The 24,904-nt window shown below is 40.9% G+C and overlaps 1 protein-coding gene and 1 long non-coding RNA gene across 8 annotated transcripts in view; one reads left to right on the top strand and one right to left on the bottom strand.

The window, feature by feature from the left end:
• Positions 1 to 958: 958 nt before the first annotated feature.
• Positions 959 to 24,904, bottom strand: part of CFAP20DC (CFAP20 domain containing) — a 255,404-nt gene continuing 231,458 nt past the window's right edge. For 5 of the 7 annotated variants that reach the window (XM_078388811.1, XM_020795358.3, XM_072989319.2 and 2 more), the window contains 2 exons: positions 14,818 to 14,909; positions 959 to 1,511 (listed from right to left, as the gene is read on the bottom strand). In XM_078388811.1, coding sequence (XP_078244937.1) covers positions 1,402 to 1,511; positions 14,818 to 14,909 — 202 coding nt within the window. In that variant the 3' untranslated portion in view covers positions 959 to 1,401. The remainder of the gene's footprint in view (positions 1,512 to 14,817; positions 14,910 to 24,904) is intronic. The other 2 variants (XR_013542793.1, XM_072989321.2) reach the window with 1 other exon arrangement.
• LOC144587629 (uncharacterized) lies at positions 3,858 to 9,320 on the top strand. The gene is made up of 2 exons (XR_013542796.1): positions 3,858 to 8,069; positions 8,430 to 9,320. It is a non-coding gene; the product is annotated as an uncharacterized LOC144587629 (long non-coding RNA).

Consider the following 24,904-nt stretch of genomic DNA (forward strand, 5'->3'; position numbering starts at 1 on the left):
TACCACCTCCCTCAGGAAAAGCAGGAAGGAACAGCAGAATTTAGACTGCAAACATCGGGACGCAAATAAGGAAAGAGAAGCTGAGACTGGGAATCTTTTTTTTAAAATGGAGTGAAGACTGTTCTGCTAAATATTTGAAAGAAGAACTAGCTAACCTTTGCAGTTCTTACTATCTATGATCAAGCTCACTTCGGACATCTCCCATTACTTTTTATGCTTGGAATCTGATCTGCAGCCAAGAAGCAGCATACTCAATGATTCTGTGTGGTACAACTGTATGGTATCTATATATTCACGAAGGCTTTCACGGCCAGGATCTAATGGTTGTTGTGGGTTTTTCGGGCTCTTTGGCCGTGTTCTGAAGGTTGTTCTTCCTGACGTTTTGCCAGTCTCTGTGGCCAGCATCTTCAGAGGACAGCAACCTGTGCTCTGCTGTCCTCTGAAGAGGCCGGCCACAGAGACTGGCGAAACGTCAGGAAGAACAACCTTCAGAACACGGCCAAAGAGCCCGAAAAACCCACAACAACCATTGTATGGCATCTCTCAAAGTATTGACTGAGCTTGCTCTGCTTAGCTGTAGCACTGCCTCTATGAAAGGCACACTGAAACCATTCTCTGATAACACTGGCCACAAGAGATGAGAGTGTACAGTACCACTTCTCTGTTACTGTGTAGGGACCAATGACAAGGGGATGCATTTGTGACTGACCACTAGATTGTGGAAGGTGCTTCCGTTTGATCAAGTCAAGCAAGGGAATGGGCATTTTTCTTGCCCCTGCCCCATAAATTTTATTTTTTTGTGTAGCATTGCAATCCCAGCGTGAGGTGGCAGAGATGGCAGTGGTAGGACAATGTAAGGTTCACAAAATATGTCAAAAAACCCCTACAAAAACATTTGATATTTTGGGAAAACAAAGAAATATTGTTTTATCAAAGAATAAAAAAGTTCACATAACACTTCCCTTTGAATATCACATTGTATTTCCTGAAGTGCAAAAATGCAAAACAACCACTTAGATTATTGGACATGAAAGAATGGAAAAATCATCACACAGTAATTCACAGTTTAACCTGTCAAATGTCTTTGATTCACCGTAATTTGTTCGCACACTTAGAAGGTATCTTTCCATATTTTATATAGTATCAGATAGCTTAAAACACGGGTATGAAGAGCAGAAAACCCTCCTAGGCAATCAGTTAAAGTACAGAACAAATCTATCAGGGGCAGCGGGAGGAGGATTGTGTGGTATTTTTCCAATCTTTTAGTTCGGTTTGCACATGCAACAAGAATCTGGAGAACATAATAATAATAGAAACAGGTTTTAAATTAGTATTTGGAACAAGATCCAAATGCTGGAACAGTTTGGAAGAAGGGCCAAGTTCCTTGGCCATGAAAACAGCTTATGCTAACTCATAGTATTTCCCAGTTTCAGGATCAAAATAACAGTTTAGGCAGGGGTCGTACAAGAGAGTAAGTACTTCATCTTCTTCAGCCGTGCAGTCACCTTCACCTATAAGGAAATGAAGACTCCATTAATTTTCATCTGAACTACAAGCACAGCAGGCAAGGAGGTATAATATCTTGAGATGTTCAAGATCTTCAAATGTTTGCTTAATTCATGATTGATTCATGTTTGCTTTATTCATGGTGATGTGAAAGCCACCACATTCATGGATTGTAGAAAAATCAGAAACAGAAGAAAAAGCTGGAAAAGAATAACGTGAGTATAGTTTTATTAGTTCCCACCAAAAGTCCATCTATCTCAGAACAGATAGTTCTGGAAATCTCTTTATCACAATATGCCATTGACTGCCCTCTTACTGTTCACCTCTGTTGATACAGGAACCAGTGATGGCTATGTTTCAAAATTGTAAAAGTGGCCCCAAAATCACTGTCATTGGTTCATTCATTTCCTGTGAAAGAGGTGGGATTTTTTTTTACTGCATTAAGCTTTGACCACTTCTGTCATGGCGGATTTGTGTCATTAAGAAGCAACATGTTGCATGAATCCTAATTTATATGGTACAGGTTTATAACATGTACACCTGGAAAGCCCAGAAAAACCCAAGGAAAGACAGCTGTGATATCAGTGAGGCTGCTGTTGGTGACTGAGATGTCAGCCAATCAGGTTGATTACTATTATTACTATTATTACTATTATTACTATTATTACTATTACTATTGCTATTGCTATTGCTATTATTATTATTATTATTATTATTATTATTATTATTATTATTATTATTATTATTATTATTATTATTATTATTATTATTATTATTATTATTATTATTATTGATTGATTTGATTTGATTTGATTTGATTTATACCCCGCCCATCTGGTATATTCTACCACTCTGGGAGGCTTTGAGAAGCAGCTGATCCCAGGCAAATCCCAGGACAATGGGAGACGAGAGACAACATGCTTTTGACTAAAATCAGGGCCCTAGTGAGTTAGTTGCATCAGAGCTTATGATTCTATTTGGCTATGCTGAGCTTCCAGAATGTGTACATTTAATTCTTTATTTCTTACACCATTTTGTAATTTTTAGCTTGTGCCCAGAGACCAGTCTTTGTGATATGTCTCTTTTGCATTACCTTGTTGATTGCGCTATGGTCCTTTTTCTTTGCAGACATAATAAAGTTTAGTCCTTCTTAGAAACAATCCTGCCTGTTCACGCCTGCTGCTCACTGCACATACCAGACGACTTCCCAGCTAAGGGACGACAAAGCCAGGCACTATGCTTCGAGCCTTTTTGGGTTTCCCCCCGTTATTTATCAGACTTCCCAGATTCGGGAAAGGGGACAAATCCCACAACAGAATTTCCCCTGACTGAGGGTGAGTTGGGATCTCTGTTCACCTGTGACAGATGAAAGGGGAGAAGTGGTCTCTCTCTCTCTCTCTCTCACAGACACACACACACACACACACACACACACACAGAGAGAGAGAGAGAGAGAGAGAGAGAGAGAGTATATACCAAGGAGGATGCCTCCATGGTTGTTTATAAAATCTGGGCAGGAAAAGAAGCTTTACAGCCTCCAAGATAAGACAAAATTAAACACCAAACATACTACACACACTTCAAAATTTCACCAGTGTTCACCATCCAGATAAAGAATTAATAAGTTCATTTCCCCCCCCCCCAATAAAACAGAATAGCTACAGAAATGGGCACATAATTAGTTCACAGGAAGAGCTGAGCCAATTTGAAGAAAGCCATTGCATTATGAAACAAAGATTCAATAAACATAATTGAAAATTGGCTTCTACAAAGGCACAGTAATTATTTTCATGTAATTATCCTTTTCTCATAGTGCCTTCTAAAAGACATTAACATTCCTTAGCAGACCAGTTTTAATGCCCAGGTCACGCCTGTCATGCCTTCCTCAAGGGAGAGCCTCCAGCAAGGGCAAACGTGGCACTCCAGAACCCAATGGGGTGGAAGAACTGCCCAACCTTGCCAATCCTGGACCATTAGGGAGCCTGGGCTTGCGGAAGTAGGCAGGAACTGAAGAGGAAAGAGGCCGAGGACAAGGCGGAGCCCTGACACAGTTCATGACAACGAACTGAGGCAAGAGTCCAGCTTGAAGCCCCAAGGCAAGGTGCAGGAAAGGTCTCCTAGATCAGTGGCCCCCAACCTTGGGCCTCCAGATGTTCTTGGACTTCAACTCCCAGAAATCCTGGCCACCAGAGGTGGTGGTGAAGGCTTCTGGGAGTGGTAGTCCATGAACATCTGGAAGCCCAAGGTTGGGGACCACTGTCCTAGATGATAAAAAAAGAGAACCTCTCAGGAGCAAATATTTTTTCTCGGCCAGAGGTGCTTCTTCCCCTAAAGACCCATGGGCCAAACTTTGCAAGTGAGTTCTCTCAACGGCACAGTTGTTTTGTATGCACATTTTTTCTCTGAAGTAATCCAAAAGCCCTAACCAATGTGGACCTTTTCAAGGGAAGATGGGTTCGTTTCGATGATGCAAACATGAAAAGGTTATTTTAGTCGAGACTGTTGGATCCTGTCAAACTTTCTTCCATTTGTCTGGATAGATCAATCTCCTGTAACTAGTCAAATGGGTTTTAAAAATAATCTGAGCTAATGGCCATCTCCACCTCGCTGGGTAGGAAAAACCAGACGTTAATCATCCACAGGGTAAAAGAACGGCAATTTTTGTCTGTACAGAAGCTCTTGCTTATTCTTACAGCAGGCTGCAGAACAGAATCTCCTAAACTGTGCTAGGCAGATTCAGTTGGATGTGGGGACTAGTATTCTGCCACCAAGAATGCTCCAGAGGTTGTACAGACCATAAAAAAAACGCAAAATAACTTAATAAAAATCCCCGGAAGTAGGCAGGAGCCTATTTCTAGTGCTGAAAACTGGTATTCTTTGGTCTTAAATGCTGAATGGGAAAGGGGAGCTCTCTAATTTAAATGGTGAATCACTGCTCCTAAAAGTGTCCAACACTGCTAATTCACTTTTTATTTTTGGGGTTTTGTTTTGTTTTTGCTGGAGAAAGCCATTTTGGTGAGGGTGACATGAGAACCCAGTGGCTTGTTGTAATGTTTAGCCTGCATAATTACATTATAAACCACCAAGAGAGAGTGCTTTAAGCACAACGGGGTGGTATCTAAACAGCGCACTTCGCTTTGCTTTTTGGCTTCTTGTTGGTATGGGACATCAAGTTATCTCCTACTTATGGTGACCCTGGGAATGAGCGACCTCCAAAATGTCATGTCCTCAACAGCCCAGCTCTCTTCTTACAAACTCAAGCCTGTGGTTTCTTTTAGGGAGTCAATCCATCTCATATTTGGTCTTCATCTTTTCCTGTTGCCTTCAACCCTTCCTAGCATTATTGTCTTTCCCAGAAAAGTATCCCAAAGTAGGACAGCCTCAGTTTTACCATTTTTGCCTCTAGGGATAGTTTAGGCTTTATTTGATCTAAGACCACAATAGCTGTAGCTACAAAATGACCTTCGAGTAAAGAGCTCAACACTCTGCTCCCTCCATAAAACAAACACAGCACATCAGAGCCTTTTTTTCCTGTAACTCCCTTGAGGTTGCTGTCCAAATTCAAGTACCGCTGTCTAGCAGTCATATGCACTTAACAGCATTATCCAGTTATTCACAGAACTGGGAATGAGAAAAGCCACCAAGAAACTCACAATTTTGGTTAGCAGCATCCAGCATTTATTTAATCAATCAGATATATTTTAAAGCTTTGGCAGAGAGCTATGAGCCTTTTTCAGAAAAAGTCTTTTTAGAAGAGCTAAAGAAGTAAGGAAGATGATGGATAACAACATGATGGCAAATAATAAATCATAACTGAATGGAGGCTGTATTCCACATTTTATCCTAAGTGTTTGCCTCTTTTAAAGAATTACAGTACCAAGTAACTGCTGGCTGAAAGTAATGGTCTGCTATGTCAACATCAGCAGCAATGTTCAGGATATATTTACAGCTAAGATCCTACAAGCTATAAGCTACAGTATTCTACATGGGGGGTACAGACTGTGCAGAAATGCCCTACTCCACATGTTATAGTGCACTTTCTCCTAGAATGAAAACATTATGTTCAGCAGAAAAGTATCAGGATGAAAAATCACTTTATCCTTGTAAAAGTTTAAAAATGGAGGGTCTGTGCACAATGCACTGTTTGGAAACCCCTCCAGCTGTGTTATAGGTATTAGGAGGGTCATCAAAAGTGACCGCTCTGAAACTGCAAGGCACCAATGGCTAAAACAGCTTCTTTATAACTTGAGTCAATACCATCAACGTTGACCCGGTTGGTACATGAGATTGGATCTCTGAAGACTTCACAGAAGTCTCTTCACCAGGTCATAAAGAGAGCTGGTTGGTCAGCCAAAAGGCAGGTATACTCATCTTCAGTGCCCAGTGCCAACCTCTCTATATTATGCACATGTCACTTGGGAGACAACAGTGGCACTGAAGAAGTAGTTGGTATCACAATGTGTTGTATCTGCACCTTTGAGGATCAGGAGGCTAAAAATGCCTGAAACAAAGCTGGCAGTAAGAGATGGATCTTGTGATTGGGTAGTGCTGAGTGTCTGGCAGACACTGATAGAATACGTCTGAGATGGAGCTGACACACCTTGGGAATGTGCTTGATGGGAGTGATGTATCAGATACAGAGGAAAGTCACTTCCTATATCAAGACAAAATGACCCTTGCTGAGGTGTTCTCCTGCAGGATGAATGTGCATGGTACTGAGAAGAATGTATGTACAGTACTGTAGTCATACCTTGCCAAGGAACATCTATAATAAATGTAAACTGGTGTGTAACAGTGTCAATACCTTCTGTATGACAGCGATGTGAGTAGGATCTATGAGACTGGGACTAGGAGTGAGAATTGGACCAGGATGGGTATGAGAGACACCTATCAGAATGGCAAGTATCCTGATGAGGCTGATACAGAGTATCTGATTCTGGTGGTAATAGCAGTGTTGAGATCATTAAGACAATTTCCTCCCCAATGGGGGAAATTAGCTTGCCAGTATTGAGGTACTGGAGAATGATAGACTGGAGACACTAGTATGGGAATGTATCCAATACAAACCCAACCTAGACAGTGTCTTTGGTGGATTCCCTAAATTTCAGGTTTTGCCACACGCAGTCAGAGATCAAGGATGTCAATGTTATTTATATTGACCAACATTCCAAATAGTGCTACAGTGGAAGGTGATGTTGCCTGAGGTGTAAAAGTTGAAGTCTATGGTGGGTCGTGAGTGTAGGCACTCTAAGGTGCAGAAGGAGCTGGCAGACCTTAACACAGTTATCAGCAACCTCTATTTCACCTGAATCAGTATGATATTCTGAGGCATGTTTCTTAGATTTGACTAAGGGCAGATGCCTTCCTGGTGTTGTTACTGGCCAATTTTGGATTTTGGTTTTCTAGCAAGAAATCAGGTGAGAGAGCAAGAGCTGAACCAAAGGTCCAATTTTATTTTGAATAGCAGAGAGCAAGAAAGGTCAGCTGGGACTTCCCTTAAGGCAGAGAAGATCTTGAACATATAGAGTACATACATTTTATATTGATACAGACAAAGAGCAATAAAATGCTACAATTCTATTGGTCATTCGTACCCCAACTTTGGATCCAGTCCCTCATTGGGTAAACTATGCCAACTACGCTAATCTATTGGTTACATGAAGATATGCATATTGTAGCCCTATCTTTCCTTGACCTGTGCCCAGGATGCGCCTGAATGTCTGGGGACAAGAGTATCCATTTCCCCTTATCTATTGGTATGTTTACGTGTTTTCTTCCTGGGTCCCGATATATGGTCTTCAGTACTGTGAATCACTTGTGAATGTTACAACAATCATTGCTGGCTTCCTCCTATAGGCATTCCAATGATGGGCCATCTGTTACATCAAAAAGATGGTTGGAGGAAGGAGAAGAGTTACATTGTTATTCTATCTCAGCCGTAAATACCTTTTTAGCTAGGTGCGAATGTTTCAGGGTTAGGTCTTTCTGAGGTCTGTGTTTTCTCCTTTGCCTTGTCAGTTCTTAAATGTAGTTTCATCTTTAGCCGGTATCAGTGTCAGTGGAGCGGCCTGAGAAGAGGCCCTTAATGCAGGCTTCAGGATAGGTGACAAGTGGGGCAAAGTAAAATCCTGTACGGAGGTGTATTGTCCCATAGAATCCAGGACTGAGGCAGGCAGCTGTTTGTTTTAGTTGTTTTGATACCAACTCAAGTGCCTTTCTAATGGAAGGCTGTTTGTAGATGCTAATAGAGGCTGTGTGAAGAGGCCTATTTTTGGCTGCCTGATCCACAGCCTTGAGGGACTTCTCCCAAAGGTGTAATCTAAGTTTAGATTATCAGAGTTTCAGCCCCTGTTTTGTAAAACTACAGCATATCAGTATAGGCCTGCGAAAGATGAATCTCCTCTATGCAGAACAGGCCATCCGCTGGGTGATTTTACATCCATAGTCTTTACACCTTCCTATTCTGCTTTTGGGTGTCTGAAGTATCTGACTGCTCATGGTCGGAAACAAAATCCCAGACTCTACTGACTTTTGGGAGTCTGATCAGGCACGGCAATACTTAGGTGGTAAAGGTAAAGGTAAAGGTTCCCCTTGACAATTTTTGTCCAGTCGTGTCCGACTTTAGGGGGCGGTGCTCATCCCGCTCTTCAAGCCATAGAGCCAGCGTTTGTCCGAAGACAATCTTTCCATGGTCACATGGCCAGTGTGATTTAGACACGGAACGCTGTTTACCTTCCCACCGAAGTGGTCCCTATTTATCTACTCGCATTTGCATGCTTTCGAACCGCTAGGTTGGCGGGAGCTGGGACAGGCGACGGGCGCTCACTCCGTCGCGTGGATTCGATCTTACGACTGCTTGGTCTTCTGACCCTGCAGCACAGGCTTCTGCGGTTTAGCCCACAGCACCACCACGTCCTTTTTAGGTGGTAAAAGAGAGTAAATAGTCACATTGAAAGGCAGATTTTCTTAATCTAAGACAAACTACCTCTTTCTTTTTTTGCGCATTATATTCTTTCAAAACTATATATATCCCTCCTGTAACTAAAGATATATTAGTTAAGAAGTGAGTGCTCAATGAAGAGAGAGATCTCTAAAATGGAAAACAATGCAGGCCTTTTATACATTTGCCATGAGTTATACTCCAAATAAAGAATATCATAAGGATCTTTTATTAGAATGAAAAAGAAAATTGATTTTTTTTTTTTTGGTTTTGTTTTAGGACATCATTACAGATTCATATAAAAGTTGGCAAGGCAATTTTGTACCAGTAGTAAACAACCACAGGTTTTCGGGGCTGATAACTTGATTTTGTTATCTTCATGCTTTTCTCTGCTTGTGATTGAGGAGGCATCAACCTCCTGCTGTTGCCAGTTGGTTTTTTTTTTATTATGGTTTCCACTGCAGCTGAAATCTGCCAGACAATGTTGTCAGAGTTCTTGAGTCTCTGACGTTGTGCAGCTTGATCTCACGGAGCAGCTCATATTATTCTGCAGGCAAGATCTCATGCATGCTTGTAGCAGCACCACTGAAATCAAATAGGACTTCATATTCTCATAAGAAAATAAGTCTCCTTGACTTTAATAGATCTCTTTTAGGTATATATAATCTTGTATCCAAACCACAGCCCATATCTTTATGTCAGTCAAGAGGGCATGGCTGTGATGCCAATCCCACTGCCAGCACAATGGGAACTTCCATTCAGAATGAGTAATAAGAGAATATCTGCTGCAAATGCTCTATTTGATATGAAGGGAGTTTATAACATACCCCTAAAGTGGTGTAAAATTCCATAGGTTGGGACCTATAGCATCCCAGGACTAATTTCTACATGCTCCAATGGCTTGAACAGCATCCCTACAACACATGGCAAACACTTTAAAACCATGAAGACTTATAAAAGCTATTTGTAACATGAGATGGGCAGTATTTAATTTGGTAAATGGAAATACCAACAAGTTGAGTAGGTAAGCCCAAAGACAATACAGTGGACCCTCGACTTACAGACAGCTCGACTTACAGACTTTTCGAGTTACAGACTTCTCTGGCCGCAAAATTTAGATTCGACTTGCAGCCGCAGAATCGACTTACAGACCAGAAAAAAGCCAAAATGGAACAAAAATAGAATAAAAACTGCCATTTATGGGATTAATCGGTTTTCAATGCATTGTAGGTCAATGGAGATTCGACCTACAGACTTTTCGACTTGCAGCCACCGTTCCAATACGGATTAATCCCGTAAGTAGAGGGTCCACTGTAGATGTAGAGATAGGCATTCTGCTTTATGATTTGTGGATCAGGTTAGACATTAGTAACTACTGCATCTTTGAGCAGTCTGGTATATAAAGCCTACTTTCTTCATTAGATTTAACATGCATCTGTCAAGACTAATAGCACTTCTGGGAGACTTTCGGGATGGTTATTGTCCTCCAAAACAAGGTGTACGTGGTTCTTGCACCTTTTTTAAAGTAAAAAAAGGGGGAAAGGTTAATATTTGCCATGGTTGAAGATTCAGAGTAGAGATGGGGATATGCGTATTTGTAAATGAATACGAATGCCCTGTTTCCCTGAAAATAAGACGTAACCTGAAAATAAGCCCTAGTATGATTTTTCAGGATGCCTGTAATATAAGCCCTAGCCCAAAGGTAAGCCACAGTTAAGTGAAACTCCGCCCTCCACCATTGTGCAGCAACCAGAAGAAGATGACATGATTGTAAATTAAAACATTCCCTGAAAATAAGCCCCAATGTGTTTTTGGAGAAAAAAATTAATATAAGACCCTGTCTAATTTTCGGGGAAATACAATATCCCCATCCCAGCTGGATTTAATGAGGGTCTGACTGCTGGGACCAGACCGTCCACTCACACACGTCCCGGTGCTGCGAAGATCCTGCTCTTCCTGCCAATGGGGCCAGGACCGCTGCTGTCTCCCTGCTCAGCTGGTCACCCGTCCTCCCGCCCCCTGTCCGGAGTGGCCAGCTGAGCAGGGAGACAGCGGAGCTCCTGGCACATTGGCAGGATGAGTGGGACCTTTACGGCACTGGGATGAGTAAGTGGATGGTCTGGTCCCGCTGGGACAGGGATATTCATATTTGTTTATGAGTACAGATATCCCCATCTCCAATTTCAGAGTTAGATTAAATTAATTAAACAGAAGTTTGCATGGCATATTGAGCAGCATCTAGCATCCAGTCCCTCAGCAGTTAGATTTATGAGAACTGCAGCATGGCTGCAGAAAAGTAAGATTTTTAAAAGGATGACATTAAGAATTTTCTCCGGTCCCTAGCTGAAATGTATCTTGAATGCGCCTTTAACTCAAGGATTACTATCCCATTCTCCTTGGCGTGTTTAGGGCTTTTAACATAAAGTATTGTCAGATTCCTCAAAGCAAGGTCCTACCCTGACAGCAACTGAGCTGTCACAAGTGATTACAAATTTACGCACCCATGAAAAGACTCCCGGTGTGGGAACCGTCATCTCTATTAACGAATAAATCACCAAGATGGCTTCATTCTTGAGAGTAGCCACCATGCACACCTGGAATGCATCAGGATCTCCTACTTCAGGCTCTACATTTGGAAAAGAATGAGGAGAACAATAGGTATCCATCGCCACCATGACGGTAGTGAGCCTCACGAAAGGAGGGTGAGGAAAGCCAAGGGGGCAGAAAAGATCCATGTTTCAAGGTGGTTGGCAGAGTATGGAAAACCACTTCTTTTAAAAATATGGTTATAATTACTGACATTTAAAAAAACCTTAATGTTGTGCACTCATTATTCATGCTCAGAAACTGGCAAAAGAGAGGGTAATAGGTTTCAGTCTCTGTAAAATTCAGGTCCGTTAATGCCAGAGAGAAGGAAAGGGGGCAAAACAACTGCCAATTAATTGGAAGACAACTCACAGATGGGTGTTATTTGGTGGGAAACAAGGTAGAAACACTTCTTTGCTTGGTACCATAATAAAGTAAAACTGGTTTCAGTTGAGCTCAAGGAGGTGGGGGTAGGGAAACAGCCAGAAGACTGACGTTACATGGAAGAAATTTTACTCCCATCTAGAAGGCTTGGGGATAACTGAGAATCTGATTGGCGGACTTCTCTCAAAAGGTCTGGAAAAGTGGGATGATGGGTATAAAAATGGCATAGAGAAATGAGTTACTTTGGCTTAGCTTCTCTAAAGAGATATGCTCTGCGCTCTTTAGTCTGCGCTCTGTGTATGTTCTGGAACTATGCTTTGTTTCTGCTTTCTTTATTCATATCAGAGTGTTGCACAATTCAAAATGATGGATATATGTATGTATATGAAATATTGGTAAAGTTAAAAACAAATTAAAATATTAAGATAATTAGACTATTTCTGACCAGAACTGGGCTACTTCAATAGCGTTATCTCAGCCATTTGCTAGATCTTCTATAGTACACTTGGTGGGGCATGCAGTGCATGCATATTAAGTGTTTCATTGATTGAATTTCTCCATAGTCACAGAAACTATGTTCTGTATACAAGCAGCTCCATTTTACTTGATTATTTTTTGATCTTCCTTTTCTGCTTTGTAGTTTATAAACTGACTTCCAGATGGTCCAGCTAGAGTCTTGTCCTTGTGGGAGAAACTCTTCAGCGTTCATCCATTCAGCAAGGTGTGTTGTTTTTGTTGTCCATATGTTTAGCCTAGCTTCTTCTGATTTAATATTTAGTGCTCGAGACATATGCAGAAAACTTTTTCTCAATTTTAGCTGTTGTCTAGGGGTTTGTGTCCATGAAGTGGATGGGTTTGGTGCTGTATTACCTTATTTCATTCATGATTTTCTCGTACCTCTTGATGTACATTCGGAGGGGCAATGCCAAGCTAGACAATGGATTTTTTCAATGGGAGTTGGTTTCAGACAGTTAGTAATAATCTTGCATGATTCATTAAGAATTACATTCACTTGTTTGGCATGTGCAGAATTATACCATACAGCACCGCCATATGGAGGTCATGGGGTCATGAAGAGTCGGATGTGACTTAATGACTAACCAACAACAACAACAACAACAACAACAACAACAACAACAAGTACTTGGATAAAGCTGTTGTTCTTATTGTCTGTGGTTATACACTCTAATTTGACCCAGCCAGTTTCCAAAGTATGTTATTTCCGTTGGCAACTTTCTGTTTGGTTCTTAGACAATGTTTCTTGTAGGTCCAGGTTTGATTCAGAGTGATACCCAAAAACTTTGGGGTAGAGCAATGTTCCAAAATCTTGCAAAAGAAAAGGTGGCTTTCAAATATAGTAAAGTCGGGAACACCTTCATGAAAAACCAGTTGTTGTAGACTATATCTCCCACCATCCCATGCCAACCCTTCAGAAGGAACCCAGTTGAGGGGTCTACATTTATAAAACAGGAACAGCAACGCTAAATGCTTCAGGCCAACAATCTCACAGCAAGTTCAAAAACCCTTACACACAGCCATAAAAAGAACATGCAGCAGTAGAAATATCAGCTTTTCTCTTAAGTACACATGGAGCAACATGCTAAAATGCAGCACCAGGTTATAAGCCACTGCTTTCCTTACTAAGTCCTATGTAAATTATATTACAATAACGCATTCTGGATGTAATCAGAATGTAAACAACAACAACAACAACAACAATAATAACAACTATATGCCATCCAGTCAATTCTGACTTATTTTCAGTATTTTCCAGGTACAGAATACTCAGAAGTGGTTTACCGTTCCTTTCTTCTGGGGCTGCCCTGGGACTGTGCAGCTTGCCCAAAAGCCACACAGGATGGTTCTTCTCCCTGGAGACATAGTGGGCAGTTGAGCTCACAACCTCTTGCCCCAAAGTCAGAAACCTAAACCACTGAGCAATCCAGCCAGCTAGACTGCATAAGCCGGGCAAGACTGGCCATGTCCAAAAGAAAAAGTTAGGCAAAAACAGATGACACATTAGACCCTACTAGGGCCTTCAAGGTATATGAGGAATTTAAGGAATATTTTTACTAGTTCCACCCTTCCCATCCCAGGTCTTCTGAGTCCTAGTCTGTCACACTAGGGCATCTGATAAAACATTGTAACTCCAATCCCCCCACCCCCAATCTCCTGTGTCTGCAAAGTCAATTGTTTCCTAATGATCAATCTGCAAACAGAATCAAACATACAACAGATATCCTTTTAGCTGCTATAGGAACATGCCTCCTACCCCCCAAACTGACGTCTCATCTGTTATTTTGACACAGCCGATATAAGCTGATAAAAGGCAATCCTAATCATCATAGCCTCTTGGGCTTCCAGAGAGCAGTGAGCCTGGGAGGACCCCCCAAGGCTAAAAACAGGTCCCATCCTGGCTGAATCCCTCTAGGCAGATCAATTTGTTTCCCCATCAGGCTGCCCTCATCTTCTGTGGATTCAGTTTCACCTTGTTCCCGCTCCCCTATTCCCAAACTGCTTCCAGAGATTTGTCTCTAATGTTTTGCTTCAGCCTGGCACACTCTGCTCCCCTTCTGTCCAATTCAATCCACTTTTCCCCTTCCAAACCAGACCAGAGGTCGGCAGGCCATGTTTACACACACTTAATGCTCATTAACTGTAAATTACTCTGGAAATTAAAAGTTTGTAAAAGTACACAGAAAATCATCATCATCAGAATTGTCCATCCTACTTCCATTGTAAATGCATAATATACTCCTAAACTCAGAAATAAATCCCACCAGGTTCATCTGGGGTTGCCCTCTTTCACCTGTGCTTCAGTTATGTTTAACACAATATGCATATCTTCCTGTAGAATGTTAAGGGTTGTTTTCTTCTGGTGTGCTCACTGAGTATTGCTCATAGCCATTGGGACACACACAGTCATAAGAAGAAGTGCCTTTGAACTGTGTATAGTAGCTTGTTTTACTGCCAAGTGAGTTAGCAGGCTTTTTCTATTGTACATAAGAGGCATATAATACTCATCAGAAGCCACAGCTTTGAGGTGAGCTTGACCCATAGCATGTTTTATTTTATAAATCAAAGAACAAAGCAGTCCTATAGTCATTACAGAAAAGAATTCCGAGGCAATAATTACAGTGGAAGTGTTCCTGAGTGTCTTCCCTTTACACAAATCAGCCCATCCCTACCGTTGGGGGCTGGAGTGAGCAATATACTATCTTGCTACAAGCGTGTGTCCTTCTATTTCCATCTATGCAGACATGTGTCCTATTTCCAATTGGCCTGAGTCATAAATGTGTGTATGTGCACGTGTGCGCACACGTGTGTGCGTGTATGTGTACGTGCTTGTGCACATGCGCAACTGTGTGTGTGAAATCTCTTCCACACATTCTTATTCTTACCTTGGTGACTCAGGTTTGCTGTGGTTTCAGCATGTTCTACCTCCTGTTGACTGGGCAGAATTATAGGAGGGCTATATACATTTAGCCAGTCTCTGAAAAACACAATTTAAGCCAACAAATTCCTAAATAAATACATAAAGACACAAATAAATGTGTGGTTCATGAAAAAGCAAATGCCACTTTGAGTAATACTGTATGTGCTTATTATACATCCAGTAGCACTCCCTCCTGTCTCCTGCTTTTTTATCTCTATGAATTTCGCAGGGCTGCAAAATTATAGGCTATCAAAAATAAGATGGACAGATAAGATAGACACACATATTACCTCTCCCAAATGTTTATTTGGCAATCTGCTCTTCTGTGAAAAGAAGGTAATACAGAGGTGACTTCAACGAAACATGCCACACTGTAGAACTGATGTGCTAAAAACCAGAAGCTACAATAACTAAATGCTGGAACATCAGTTAAGAATCAGACCTTTAATAATCCTATCACTGCAGAGAGTTAACATGGCACTTTCCCTCTCTATTCAGCTTACCTAATATCTTGGGCCCCTTTTACACCTCAAGAGAGAAAGGCTGATGTTCCTGTTATGCTAATTTTGACCTACAGTGACACTATGACTGAGTGATCTCCAAAGGTCCTGTCATTAACAGCCCTTCTCAGGTCTTGTATATTAAAGGCTTTATGGAGTCAATCTGTCTCATCTTCAGTCTTCCTCTTTTCCTGCTCCTTTCTATTTTTCCTGACAGTTGCCATAGATGTAGCCATGTAAATAATTTAAGATACGCAGATGACATAATTTTACTAGCAGAAAGCAGCAATGATCTGAAATGACTTTTAGTGAAAGATGAAAAGCGAAAGAAAAAAGCAGGACTGCAGTTGAACATTATGAAGACCAAAAGAAGAACTATAAAACTAGCATTGACAATGAAGAAACCAAAATCATTAGTTGTATATCTTGATTCAGTCATCAGTCCAAATAGAGACTGCAGCCAAGAAATAAGAAGACTGAGACTTGGAAAACCAGAAATGAAGAAATTAGAAAAGATAGTTAAGTGTAAGGATGTGTCACTGAGACCAAGACCAAGAACATCCACACTCTGGTAATTCTGATTGCTATGTATGGCCATGAAAGCTGGATAGTCAAGAAAGCTGACAGGAAAAAACCTGATCTCTTTGAAATAGCATGCTGGATGAGACCTTTGAAGATACACTGGACTGCCACAAAGACAAACAAGTGGGGCCTAGATCAAATCAAGTGTGAACTATCCTTGGAAGCAAAAATGTTGAACCAGGAGCTGTCCTACTTTGGACATACCATGAGAAGGCAGGATTCTCGGGAAAGAAACAATAATATTCAGAAAGGTGGAAGACAGCAGGAAAATACAAGATGGACTGACTCCTTAAAGGAAGCCACAGGCTTGAGTTTACAGGAGATGAGCAGGGCTGTTCAGGACAAGATATTATGGAGATTACTAAATCATAGGGTTACCATGACTCAGAGGTTACTTGATGGCACAAAACAACAATAACAGCCATGTCAGTATATCTCAGCATGTTGACAAAATTAATGGGGGGGGGCACAGAATATTGTGGCACTTTAAAGATCAACAGATTTGTTCAGTGTGGGCTTTCATGGATCAAGATCCACCCCTTCCAACATATAGAGTACTCATATTATGGCTTCTGTAATTTATACAATTTATACATATTCCCATGAACAAAAGATGAAATCACAACCTATCCTTCACACAGGGCTATCAAGACATCAATTACTTAAAATTGCAGGCCATAGCATATGTTTAGTGTACAATTCCCAGCCGGTTCTCTGAGCACATGCCACACCAACTTTATCCACTGGTAGAGTGAGTCTATGACATCAGACAGAGACTTGCTGTTATTAAATTTGTTGTTATTATATTAGTACTGTCAGAATCTGGGAAAAATACTTGAAGGATTTTCCACCTTCTGCACCTAAATCTCCTGGCTGTACTACACACATTAACGTGGGCGGATGGGTGGGGTGCCATTTTGTGTTCAGCCTTAACAGATCAAAATGTCTTGAGCTAGCCTTGGTTGATGATTTCAAAGAGATGAATAATTCAATTGTATGAAACATGCATCATGGACAAGCACCCTACCACTGTCTTGCATCTGTTTTGCAGGATTTGTCGTGCTCCAAAAACTGCTAACCTGTCAGATTAAAATGCTAGTCGGACAATGGAAGCTTTGCAAACCGTGAGCCTTGGCCATGCCAAGTCTGCTCTTTCAAAAACTACTGTGACACCTGTTGGAAGGTGAATGGACAGGCAAAAGCACAAGCTTGTGCGGTCTAAGGATTAGATCTAATATATAACCAATGAGTAATTTAAACTGATAATATATCCCTGCATTAAAAAGTCCTTTTCATTAAATGAAGATACATCAGGCAGGAGTTTAAATGTTTCCTACATATTTACTAACACATACCCTGTTTTCCCTAAAATAAGACCTAACTTGAAAATAAGCCCTAGTATTCAGGATGCTCATAATATAAGCTCTACCCCAAAAATAAACCCCAGTTAAGTGAAACTCCGCCCTCCACCACTTTGCAGCAATCAGAAGAAGATGGCATGACTGTATTTGAATAAATGTAGACTGTTGTACATGAATAAAATAAAACATTCCCTGAAAATAAGCCCTAATGCGTTTTGGAGCAAAAATTAATATAAGACCCTGTCTTATTTTCAGGGAAACATAGTATTTCTCTAATAAAGAACTGTTTTATAAGCCCACTTCTCTAGTGATATTACTCTCTAGTCACAGACAATCACTAATGACTGCAGTAACTTGGATTATTGTGCTAGAGAAGCCTACAACATTTCGACATGTTTATTAGGAATGGAAACATTGTCTGCGGGGAAGCTGAACAAAGTGATGGACATGTTTTACTGTGATTTTCAAAGATGCCCAAGTCTTAAAAGTGCAAATACCCTTTTAAGACACAAAGATATCTGAAAAGCAGCAAACTCTTTTGTCACAGTGGCCAGAATCTTATTGGTTCTTCACGGTGGTGTGAGTGCAATGGTAATAAATTGCAGTGATGCACTGTCACATATTAATGAGTTGCTGTTTGAATTCCTCATCATGTACTAGTTACATGACTTGGCATGTGATGAAAGATACAGATGCCAAATTGTTAACTGGTGGCAATTTGTGTGTGCAGTTTACACTATTGCATTTATGCTGATGTTAATAGCCAACCAGTTCATGCAATAACTATGTGTTTATGACCCCCTCCTCCCTCTACAGAGCGGCGTGATTAATATTCTAGAGACATTTGTTAACAGTGGACTGCTTTCTGTCAAAACAGCTGAATATGGGACATGTATAATCCCAGAGCCACTCAAAAAGAATAGTAGATGAGGCTGGTGTACATTTTCATTTCTTCCTTAGATCTGCTTTGAACTGTGTGTCCAATTTTCAATCGGTTTGTGAAATTCAACCCTCTTCCACTTCATCATCACTTTGGTCATCTTCCTTTCTTTGCCTCTTGCTGACACCTTATACAGATTCCACAAGAGTGCTCTTCACAGTAATTCCTGCTCCTGCCAGCCTTCTGTATTCCTGACTGCCTCCTCTGTAGCTTGATGATGACACAGGAGTGGGAGAGGGAGACCTCACAGAATAAGGTCCAATGCAGGAATCAAAATATACACACTTATTATTCATGTGCAGTTCTAATATCCCCCATATTTTCCTACAGTTCAAATAATCTAGAGCGACCACACAGGATGCAAGTTCTGATGGCAGACTAATATGTGGAATCTTAGTTTTTCTCTAGTCATTTTCCTCCACCCAAACAGGATGTTTTGGTCCCATGAGTGAACATAAACTTGGACAGTGTGGGGTTAAAACAAGCCAAGATAAATTCTCAGTATACCCACCTCAAAGCACGCACACCCCCTAGGCTCTCCCCCATACTATATTTCCACTGGATTACAGGCTGGATGTTAAAAAAAAAAATGATAAAGTATCAGAGGAGTTTGGCTCTTGACTTCCTGTAATTACCACAACAGTTATATAATCCAGAATCGTTCTCCTGGCTGCACAGAGAAAAATAACAGAACACCGTGGATAATGGCTCCTTGAGGAAATGGCTGCAGAGGCAGTGTTTTCCTCCTGTATATCACAAGATTCGATGTGAAGGCTTGTAATTAAAAAGGGAGTTGGCTAATCCACAATTCCGCATGCTATTCACTTATTACCTAATTTAACTGATCTACTTTTGGAACTTGTTCTGCAGAACATTTTGAACAACGCTGAGCTCAGTGAAGTTATCTGCATGCAAACCCAGCACAATGCCTCTCAGCATGCATCCTATTTCTCTCTCCCCTCAGTAAAACATCACCCACCATCTTGTATGACCTGCATATGAATAGTATGCAATGTTATGTGCAGAATTTGGTCACATTTTCTAATGAGAATCCAAGCCCCACGTTAAATATTCATGTGATTCATACATTTCTCAGATTTTGGGAGACCAGAGGTCAGTAGCTGGGCAGAGTACATATCTTGCACAGAGAGTGTCCATGATACAATCCCTATCATCTCCAGTTCAAATGTTCCTAGGCATCAGTGATCAGAGAATCTGGAAAAGGATCTATTTCCCAGGACTTGGAGAAATGCTACCCATTGTAATATGGATAGAAAATATTGCACTAGCTGGATCAATGGGTTGACTCAGAATAAGAACTTCATGCATGCAGCTACGTATTTTAACAGATTGAGTTAAACGCTACACATTGTATTAGCATACATTGCTACTGTTAACATGCAACACCCAGATGGGGTGATTTGTCTGCCAGTCCTAGGAGCGCAGGGTGATGATTCCAGGGAAATACCTGCCTGCACTAGTTTGAATAACAGAGTAATGATCTTTGTTCCTCAGATCCTCACTGTAATTTATGAAGTTGCATGATTGCAATCCTACTTCTACCCTGCTCTCATTATCTTTTCAGCTTGAAAGTACAATACTGAACTCATAGCAGAGAGAGAGAGAGAGAGAGAGGGAGGGAGAGAGAGAGAGAGAGATTGAATGTCACAACCTTTGTGTAGGAAGCCCCAGAAGATTCACAACCTTTGTTTTGGCCTCTGAACACAAATGCAGTGCTTTTTAACCTGCAGGAAGAAAAGGCAGAAAAGGCCTGGCTTAAGTGTTCATGCAGAACTGTAGGGTGATTGACAATGTGATCCTACATGGTTTACTGGTCTGACTCAATGTCAACATGTGACTGAGGAAGCTTAAACTGAAATAAATCCACCAGTCTTTATGGTGGCACAATACGTTGACTTTTATTTTTTGTTATACACCAATATAATGCAATTCTGTATGCCCATTGCGGTGTCCTTTGAAAGATATCATACATATTCTGCTTTACGGGAAGCTATGCTGAATCAAGATAAGACTTGTTCCCCAAATAAATTCTTGGCAGGCATTGAAAAATGTTGTGACAGATAAAACCTGCCTTTGGCTTGCCATCTCTCTGTTGGCTCTTCCGCTGCTGGTGCACATGATGTTGCTTCCACATCATCTGTTGTTGGTGCATACACACAATCTGGGGTGAATCTAGGGAGAAACACCTACTCTTGTCAGCCAAGTTGGAGGTGGAAGGGGGGAGAGAAACACTGTAATTATCTGCCCCAGCAAACAGAACTGAGGGAGCAGCAATTTTTACAAGTCCCACTCAGGATTTCAGGATTTCGCCAGTCTCTGTGGCCGGCATCTTCAGAGGACAGCACTCTGCTTCTTTGATCTCCCTCATACTTTACGGAGCCCAACAGCTAAACTAGCAATCAGTTATGAGAATTGGATGCATTTGTGTGTGTGCATGCAGATGTAGATGTTTTGTAGTCATAGTTTAGATATTTCTAATTGATTAACAACTGAACAAAGTACTTAAGAATGATTAGTACCATGCAGTTACTACTCACATTAGTATAGGATTTATTTTTAAGAATGTTGGCAAACTTCTACTAAAGTCTTGTGTATAAACCCAGACCACACAGTTCATGTTTGCATTATAGTCATGTAAGACTTAGGCTTAAGATGAATGTGATACAATTTTAATTCTGGGTCTTTTGACAATGATAATGAAATGGTATAGTAACACAAGAGGAGACTTGCCAGAGCAGACTAAAGGTCTAGTTAAGTATTTGGTTGCCACCAGCCCTTGTGCTCAACTGGAGGGAAGACCTCAAGCTGGGCCTGAAGATGACAACTTTTTTTCTCTTTTTATCTGCTGGCAGCTGATATTCATTGCCATACTGTCTTTAAGCATGCAAAATTCCTTGAAGACATTCTGTAAAGAAGATAAAATTAATTATGCACTAGGAGAAGAAGAGGACTATTTCTTCGTGCTGAATTAATAATCAGTCTAATGCAGGGGTCCTCAACCCCTTGTCCGCGACCTGGCTGCGGTCCGTGGCCTAGGCAGTACTGGGCCACGGACACAGATCACCTGCCCCCGCCCGCAAGTGTGCTGTACACGAGCGTGCCACACCCTCCAACCAGTCCGCAGTTGGGAAAAGGTTGGGGACCACTGGTCTAATGTCAGCTCACTTCTTTTACATACTCTGCAAAGTTCATTCTTCTCTGGAATGGAACTGCACCATAAATGGCTGACCACATCTGCCCTACTGAGGGCCAGCATTGTGTCTCAGACTAGTTTTTCCACCATGGTTTTTGGAATGAAATTGGAGGGTGAGATTGCAAGGGAAGAAAAATTAAGGAGAAAGTGGCTTTTGATGTTGAACCTGTAACAAAATGATGGTACTTTCTCACTTGAGTGCTCCTGTTCAAGGTTCTCACTAGCCAGGCGTGGCCTCTTCTAAGAGAAGTTATGAGAAGTTCAAGCACTTTGTGCTCCCCCTCTTCAGTCTATCATGTGCATTTTCCAATAGACATTTAATATTCCTCAGCGGTTGAACATGCCGAGTCCTCTGTGGGGACTACTATTCTGAGAGGAATGATTGCCCTCCCTATGTGTCTCTATGCTATATTTGTATCAAGAGCAGTAATATTTGTATTACTCCTGCAAATCCCGGCATTTGTCACAAGCATATTGAGGTCTCATTCTTGTTTCTCAGTTACTCTATTTTAGCTTCATTTCTGTTGGTACTAACCACCTGTGTTCACTACGCAGTTAGTACTGTAACATGGACAAGAAAAGCAAAACTCCAGTAAGTAACAGAGTACGCACAATTGACCAGCTGGTTTTGCATATATGTCATATACTTCCGTAATTTTAAATTGTGAAACACTCTGATATGAATAAAGAAACAAGAAGGTCAAGACCTCTGAGTGAAGATATGTATGAAGCGGATATTGCCAGAAGAGATAAGAGAGTGCTGAAGAAATTAGGATGTAGTCTCCATCTTTGCAGGGATCACATTATGAGTTATTTGTACATGCAGGTGAGGACAGTGCTTTGGGAATTTAAAAAATATTCCAGTTATCTCACAACAAGTAAAGCTTCCTTCTTATGTCTCACAAAAAGTAATTTCCTTCCTTCCTAAATCCTGTTGCATACTCCAGCAAAAGATTCCCTCCACACCACCATTCAGCTGAACAGCCTCCCTTTGGTTCATACAACAATCTCATGGAGACCATAGAAAAGAACTGACTTCCCAGTATGTCACTAAGTTGTTCCTTGCCCTTAGCTGGCTGCTTCCAAAACTAGGGAAATCAATTCACCTACCTATTGTGTAGGTGCTTTTAAAAGCCACAAAAGGTAAGTGAACTGGAACAACTTCTATGATGTCCAAGTGGTCAGAATATGACAAAAGTTTCTTCGTAGCTGTTATCTTCATGATTTTTGGAAGACCAGATGGGCGGGGTATAAATCAAATAAATAAATCAAATAAATAAATCAAATAAATAAATAAATAAATATTATGCTGCCACATTTCTCCATGTTTCAAAAAGCATAGTCAGTGATTATCTAAAGTACTACTGGGAGTACTTTAGCACTGAGCCTTTTATATAACAGTTGAGAATCTCAACTCATGTTAGAAAAATAGCTCTCAGTCCTCATGACTTGTGTAGCAATGAAATTAAAACACTGGAAACAAGTAATCAGAAATTCAATCCCAAGATTTATGACTCTATCAAATGTTAAAGGGCTACCCATGTGTTTCATATATATTACAATTGTGAGTATGGTATGGCGTTATCAACTATAGTTTCACATCTACCACACACATAGATAGGAAATGCTAATTAGATCACTATATGCTATGAAATCTATAATGAGATGAAGTCACCCAGCTTGCAACTGAGTTCTCATGGCATAAAAATTATGGCACCAATTTAACATGTAAAAGGAGAATGCATCACAGACTTCTGTATAAATCCCACTGAAATGTACAGGAAAACTTTTGCACAATTTAGCACACTCCAGATGTTTGGAAGTACACTACCATCATCCTCAATCAATGTAGACTCTTTTAAGGCAAGAAGGAGGCTGTAGTTCTAAACATCTGAAGGTTGCTTGGCCCTGGAAGACTAGTAAAGAACGTACATAGGAGTAGTATCTGGATAATGATGATATAAGCCAATTACATACACAAATGCCTATTTGCCAATACTCTCTCTCAGCCTCTCTCTTGAAATCTCGTCAACTGAACAAGATTTGTATAGGGATCTTGTCTGCCACATTTCAGCAAAGACTGGCAGTTGATTGATAAACCTTTACAAACACGTGTATAAGGGAAACAATGATAGATGCTCTGTCTTAGGAGCCAAGAAAAGAGTTAGGTACACTGTACGAACTTTCTAGCTAGTGCTTCATAACATGAAGGTGTTAGAGGCGAGGCAGGGGAGAGCATGCCACTTTGGAAATATTTCTTATTTTATCAGAACAAAAATATTTGAAACTACTTCTTTATCCAAGTCAGACCCCTGGTCCATCTTGCTTAGAATGGAGCACAGTGAATGGAACACTTTATGCATGAACATCTACTGTTCACACTGTAGCACTTTATAGATGAACATCTACTTCGTCAGACACAGGGAGTACAAATACATTTACCTTATATTTATTCTGAGGTAGGGGGAGGAGAAATTAATGTTCAGGCATGGATACAGATATCTGAGAAAGTGACCCAAGAATGCAACTACTGTATATAGCTGCTAATGAGCAGACCTTCGCCAGAATGATATTCTTGCATTTGTTTCCTAATGTGACTTTTACTAGAAAGCACTTCCACATCAGAAAGAATGTGCTGTCAACATTTGAATGAAAGGGGCAGTGGGTTACTGCAAGAAGTCTTGTTGCACCTTAGAAATGAAAGCATTTTATAAACATAAGCACTTGTGGACTCCAGTCGGATTAGAGTTCACAAAAGCATATCCCAATAAAACCTGTGATTCTTTAAGGTGGCACAAAGCTTGTCTGTTATTTTTCCAGCACATTATTTTTGGGTGCAGTTATAGCCTGGGAAAATTGTTCTATATGCTTCTTCCTGAGCTTGGAGCAAAATACGGTACTTCACATACAGATTTCTTTCAAAATCTTTCCTTTCCTCAAGCAATGAAATGCACTGCGTTATCAGAGCCTCAAGGTTAATCAATACCACCAGCATATACAGAACTACCTATGGGTTGCTGGTAGTAAAAGATAAATATAGTATCTCTGTGACACTGGAATTCAAATTCCTTAAAGAAGAAAGAGGCACGTTCTGCAAAAAGTTAACATAACGTTATGCAAAACAGCATTATTTCAGACCATCTTATCTGAAGGGGCAAGGGTGGTAAGCTGTGAGTCTGTTACAGAGAGGAAGGGTTACCCCTTTATCCCAACCAGCAGATATAGTTCTGGCGGAAAGCTGCAGCATTCTGAATGCAGTCTCTTCTGGCCACGTAAGCCTCCCTGTGGAGTGTTCCAAAATGGCAACCAGATCCTGCAGAAGCCACGGATGCAGCACTCAGGCTGATGAGGTGGTGTGATCCTGGAGGCTGCAGGCACTTGCTGCCTCTACCTTGCTTTTCTTGCCCCTGGCTTTCCCAGACCCCAAAGTTTCTAAAATTCACTTCTATTGTTGT

The sequence above is a fragment of the Pogona vitticeps genome, chromosome 2, assembly GCF_051106095.1.
Source record: "Pogona vitticeps strain Pit_001003342236 chromosome 2, PviZW2.1, whole genome shotgun sequence".
Taxonomy (NCBI): domain Eukaryota; kingdom Metazoa; phylum Chordata; class Lepidosauria; order Squamata; family Agamidae; genus Pogona; species Pogona vitticeps.